Raw genomic sequence first — 6,000 nt, forward strand, 5'->3', positions numbered from 1 at the left:
GAGGGGCATCTCACAGCCTACTTGCCTCCAGAGAGCTTGGAACACTCTTCAGCTCCGTAAAGCTCTGGTTGGGGTTAGGGCTGGGGTTGGGAGGAGCAAGTAGGCAAGGATCTCTCTCTTCCTATTTCTAGATTTTGACATTACGATTACTACTTTAAAGTTAGGTTTCAGATTCTGCTATTAAACAATCCATCTGTGACCATATATACAGTGATGACTTGCAATAGGTTTCTGGTGTAGGGTTTTGGGGGCCTCCCCAGTCGCTCAGCAGTAAAGAATTCGCCTGCAAGGCAGGAGCCACATGTTCAATCCCTGGGTTGGGAAGATCCCCTAGAGGAGGGCATGACAACCCAGTCCAGTATTCTTGCCTGGAGAATTCCATGGACAGAGGGGCCTGGCAGGCTACAGCCCATGGGGCCCCAGAGAGTTGGCTATGACTGAGCACACATGTTGGAACATATTTTTGTAATAGGGCACCTCAGGTATTTCTTGAGGGGACACAAAGGCATATCAGTTAATACCAACACTGAAATTTTTTTTAGACTTTTGAAAACAAAATAATCCCCCTCCATACCACTGACTGTGTACAGACAACATAGCTAAGGTGCTCCCTACCTTCCTGGGTTCCTGGAGGGCCCTCTCACTTGGAAAATAGATGGGGAGAGAGTCAGAGCACCCCATCTCCAAATCACTCAGCTGGGTAGCTGGAGGCAATGAGGGAGATGCTGGTGGACAAGGGAAATGCTGGTGGACAGATGGGATGCTGGCGGACAGGGGAGATGCCGGTGGACAGGGGAGATGCTGTTGGACAGCGAAAAAGCTGATGGACAGGTGGGATGCTGGCGGACAGGGGAGATGCCGGTGGACAGGGGAGATGCTGTTGGACAGCGAAGAAGCTGGTGGACAGGTGGGATGCTGGCAGACAGGTGGGGTGCTGGCAGACAGGTCAGGGAGCCCAGCCACCATCCCCCCAAGGCAGGAGGGTGAAAGTTGACCCCGCAGAGGCAGGCACTCACTGAAATAGTCCTGAGGAGGTCGAGGCCTTCACAGGTACTGCTCCGGCAGTCACTGGACTTATAAATCACACCTTCTGAATAGATGAAGGTAGCATTCACGGTCACATTGAGGCCTGTTATCCAGAATGAGGGAAAAGAGAAGACTAGTGTTATTTCTCAGTAAGTTTATACTGGCTGTGAGATTTATCTTTTGCCAACTGATCTGGTAGTGGGGGGGAGGTGGAATTGTATATCCAGTTTTAAGCCTAGAAATATTTGAGTTCTGAGTTCTTATGTCACTCCCTGTCACTTCTTTCTTATTATTACTTTAATGACTTTAGCATATTGTTTTTATTTTTATTTTGGGGCCATGCTGTGTAGCATGTGGGATCTTAGTACCCTGACCAAGGACCGAACTTACATCCCCTGCAGTGGAAGTGTGGAGTCTTTAACCATGGGACCATCAGGGAGGCCTCCAATAAACACTTTTTAGACAATGGGATGGGGACTTCAAATTAAAGCTTAACTTATAAGCAGTTCCTCAGGTGTCGTTTCAACCCTATCCTGCTTGCCATCTGCACACCATACCATGAGATCTCAGTGCTGGGAGGGTGAGGGGGATGTTATAGAATACAGGGTGATCTCAGATGCTTTCTCTCCTATAGAGAGCTTTGAGGATGGGATGGGACCAAAGTGAATCTGGATATGGGCTCTGGAGTCTAGGAAAGGGACCCCCTCAGCAGATGAGAGTATGTGGAGGGTATGGACCAGGTTGGGGGTATGGACCAGGTGGAGGATATGGACCAGGTGGGGGACATGGACATGTGGAAGGTATGGACCAGGTGAGGGGTATGGACCAGGTTGAGGCCATGGCACATACAACCTTGGGAAGTTGATTTCCTAAGACTGAAGGAATCTTATTTTCAAGTTTTTGATCAAGTCCTGTATATTCTTCCAAACCCACAAAGCTTTCCTAAGTACTTGGGGAAAATATTGCTCTCTTCCACTTGGACATCACCAACATTTGAAATCTTTCTATTGTTCAAGTTAGTCCTTAAGTATATTGTCTTAAATTTTTCCCGAGCATCAGTGCTTAATAAGCTTAGACCACGAATCCATCTTTCCTTCACAAGCTGCATTTCTTGGGTTTACTATGCATGACCATCCATCTGACAAAATGCATCATCAGATGCAGAAATCTGGGCCTCAGCTTACTCTTTCACTTCCCCCTCCTTCAGATCCTCCTCTTACTGAGTCCATGCAAAGGCCTCTCACCATTATTGACTCTATTTTACAAATGAGATGACTGAACTTAGAATCAACAACTTACTCAGTGTCATTCAACTAGTAAATGATGGAGCAGAAGTGCAAATTCGGGTAATATGAGTTCAGAGATCAATATCTGAACAACACACTCTGCTGTTTATTTTATGTGCAGGGTAACTTGTTCTGCTAACAGCAGCAAGAACGCAGCAGCAACAACATCAACGTCCTTGACAAGAACAACAGTAAGAGTGGCCACAATAAACACAACGGCCATTCAGTGAGTGCACAGTACGGATCAGTCAGTGAATTAAGTGCTTTATGTGAATCTCTTCATTTAATTCACACCATACTCACCGGAGGAAACTATTTACTATGATTTTATAGGTGAAGGAATTGAAGCTCAGAAAATTTAAGTATAACTTGCTCAAGGTCACAGGTTGGATAAAAGGCTGGAACGTGAACCAGCCTCTGTCTGACTCCAAACCTCTACTTCTAACCACAATGTCCCACCACTTTATTTTAATGAGCAAGTTAGTTCATGGTGGGTAAAGCTCTTACAGTGGTGACATGCTACACTCTGTGGAATCAGACAGATACAGATTTGACTCCTACTTCAAACAGACAACTTGTATGACTTCAGCAAAATTATTAAGCCTCTGCTGTGAAACAGTGTCAGCAATGCTGATTGCACAGAGCTGTGGTGAGTAAAAAGATGATATATCTTACCTAGCACCTATGTGTGTGTGCTAAGTTGCTTCAGTCGTGTCTGACTCTTTGAGACCCCATGGACTGTAGCCCGCCAGGCTCCTCTGTCCATGGAATTCTCCAGGCAAGAATACTGGAGTGCGTTGCCGTGCCTTCCTCCAGGGGATCCTCCTGACCCAGGGATCGAACCTGCATCTCTTACATCTCCTGCTTTGGCATACAGGTTCTTTACCACTAGAGCCACTTGGGAAGGCCCACCAAGCACCTGACAGGTACTTAAAAAACAAGAACACCGAGCTCAGGTAGATCAAGAGAAATAGGTCACAAAGAGAGAAAGCTCTGGAAAACGGACACCAATTTGGGTCCTCGGACTTCAAATCAAATGTTCTTTCTACTACACCACACTGCCCATAGAAGGGGGTTTTATTAAATGACCTCCTAGTTACGTTATGGCTCTAGATAAGATCCATCCATTTATATATGAATCTGGACTCAGACAGGGTTGAAGCAAAGTATATTGTACAGAAGACAGTTATCACACATGCATGATATATGACAACTACTGCTGCTATTGACACAGAATTTTAAATAAAGAAAATTGAGACATTCTCTCCTTAGAGGATGTATCCTCATCCATAAATAACCATTAAGTTCTATGAAATAGTCACTGACTCAGTAATTACACTTACGGCAATCTCGTCTCAAAGCACGGGAGGACGGTGAAACAACGTATGTGAAAATGTTTATTGTTGTGAGTGCTAAGTCGCTTCAGTTGTGTCCAACTGTGTGTGACCTTATGGACTGCAGCCCACCAGGCTCCTCGGTCTGTGGGATTCTCCAACTGGAGTGGGTTGCCATGCCCTCCTCCAGGGGATCTTCCCAAACCAGGGATGGAACCCACGTCTCTTACCTCTCCTGCATTGGCAGGCGGGTTGTTTACCACTGAGCCACCTGGGAAGTTATTGCAGTAGCTTTAAAATAATCATAAGAAACCAAAAAACAATGGAATATCCCACTGTAGGGAATTACCAGATGATCTGGAAAGGTATCTAAGAGATACAGGACATCCATTCATATGATATACGAAGATTAAGCAACTCCAGGAAAGCCACTTGTAGAATAATGTGAAATGAAGGTCAGAAAAGTGTTTCTGTGCTGTAGTGACTCCAACGATGTTCTTAACAACAAAAACTTGGAAGCACATGAAAAGAATCTGGAAATATCCAGGTGACTGGAAATTATCAGGGGTGATGACTTTCTCTTTATCATACATGTTTTACCTAATGCTATAATTTATTTTAAGAATTAAGAGATACACACAACTAGTATAGATAGGATGGGTTAATAACATGGTCCTGCTGTATAGCACAAGGAACTATATTCAGTATCCACTGACAAACCACAATGGAAAAGAATACGAGAAGGAATATATATATATGAACAACTGAATCATTCTGCTGTACACCAGAAATTAATACAACACTGTAAATCAACTATACTTCAATAAAACATAAAAAATAATTTTCCCATCCCCCTAAAACAGCAGTAAAATAAAGGACTGTTACACTGAATTTGGGGCTTCCCTGGTGGCTCAGATAATAAAGAATATGCCTACAGTGCAGGAGACCCAGCTTCAGTCCCTGGGTGGGGAAGATCCCCTGGAGAAGGGCATGGAAACCCACTTAAGTATTCTTGCCTGGAGAATCCCCATGGACAGAGGAGCCCGGAAGGCTATAGTCCATGGGGTCACACCAGTCAGGCAAACTGAAGGGATTTAGCATGCATACACTGACTTTGCAAATTTATTACATCGACTGCATCTTATAATAATCACCACCAGAGATGCAGAGAGAGAATAGATGGATTAAAAATCTTCATCAAAGACTGAGCATCTGTAGGAATTTTACTTGATTCATCTTCTTGATAGACAACCCTGTGAAATCTCAAGTCCAGACCAAATTCTGTCTCTGAGATGATGCAGAAGGAAACACAAGGCCCTGACACTCAGTAGTAAATCCAGTTTTATTTGGAGGCATTTCACTGCTGCAAACACCTGGGTCGGACCCATTATTAGAGCAGAGTGTATCATGAGTGAACTCACTGAGGTAGGGCTCAAATCCTTCTTTCTGAAGATCTACTGCCTTGAAAGAGAGAAGGGCCCTTAGAGGAGGTTGGGTGATCAAGCAAAGAACGTGAGGTCTTCACTTAGCAGCCCTCTGGCTGCAGAGGAGGTAACAGGGAGGAGAATTCTGTTACCGTATTCTTACCAGCTTCAAGCAGACGCTGGCTCACGATTTTCACTCCCTCCTTCACCACCTCTTCCAAGCTGTCCAGGGACTCTGGGAAGGCCGAGTTGTTCATCATCAGGACGCTGATCTCATAGCTGCCATCCTGGCAGTTTCGACTCACGTGGGAGGTCCAGAACGGCAGCCCTGGCCGGAGGATCAGTGACCACAAAGCCAAGGCCAACAGTGGCGTCTTCATGACCTCCCTCACCTCAGCACCATGCTCCTTGGGCTCGCTGGCTTCACTCGGGACTCTCAAGGAGGCAGGAGCTCCAGCCCGACAGCCTGTCGCTGGGTCCCTCAGACTATTCTTCCCCACGATTCTCTCTGGTCACCCCACTGGTCACGTGGACCGTAGGAGACAGCCTGCCTGCCGGTAATTAGCAGCTACATTATAGTGGGAGATAAACCAAAGTTCACTCTGTGTGTTTGCTCACAGAAAGGTCAGAGTTATAAACGGGGAGATTACCTGTGCCTCACCCAATTAAAAAACATCAATCGGTGACACATCACTGAGAAAAGGGGAAAAGAGGAAGAGGGCGGTATTGTACACACCAAAAACTCTTTGGAAATGGAAAATAAAGGTCAAAGTGTTTAAGGCAAGCACAAATATGATGGGTTATTAGCTTTTAGGTTACAGCTGCGCACTGAAACCAAACTAGGATGATCTGTGTTTCAATCACCTAAGTCAGCAACTATTATTGAGACCTGACTCTCTGTGAGGCATTTTGGCAGGGCACTGGGTGTAC

General features: G+C 45.4%; 1 protein-coding gene across 1 annotated transcript in view; it reads right to left on the reverse strand.

Moving 5' to 3' along the window:
• The window catches only part of GUCY2C (guanylate cyclase 2C), a 65,413-nt gene extending 59,877 nt beyond the window's left edge, over positions 1 to 5,536 (reverse strand). The window contains exons 1-2 of the mRNA XM_010858720.1: positions 5,234 to 5,536; positions 1,017 to 1,129 (exon numbers count right to left, since the gene is read on the reverse strand). Of these exons, the coding sequence (XP_010857022.1) occupies positions 1,017 to 1,129; positions 5,234 to 5,450 (330 nt within the window). The 5' untranslated portion in view covers positions 5,451 to 5,536. The remainder of the gene's footprint in view (positions 1 to 1,016; positions 1,130 to 5,233) is intronic.
• Positions 5,537 to 6,000: the final 464 nt, after the last annotated feature.

This window comes from Bison bison, unplaced genomic scaffold (genome assembly GCF_000754665.1).
Source record: "Bison bison bison isolate TAMUID 2011002044 unplaced genomic scaffold, Bison_UMD1.0 scf7180017864390, whole genome shotgun sequence".
NCBI lineage: Eukaryota > Metazoa > Chordata > Mammalia > Artiodactyla > Bovidae > Bison > Bison bison.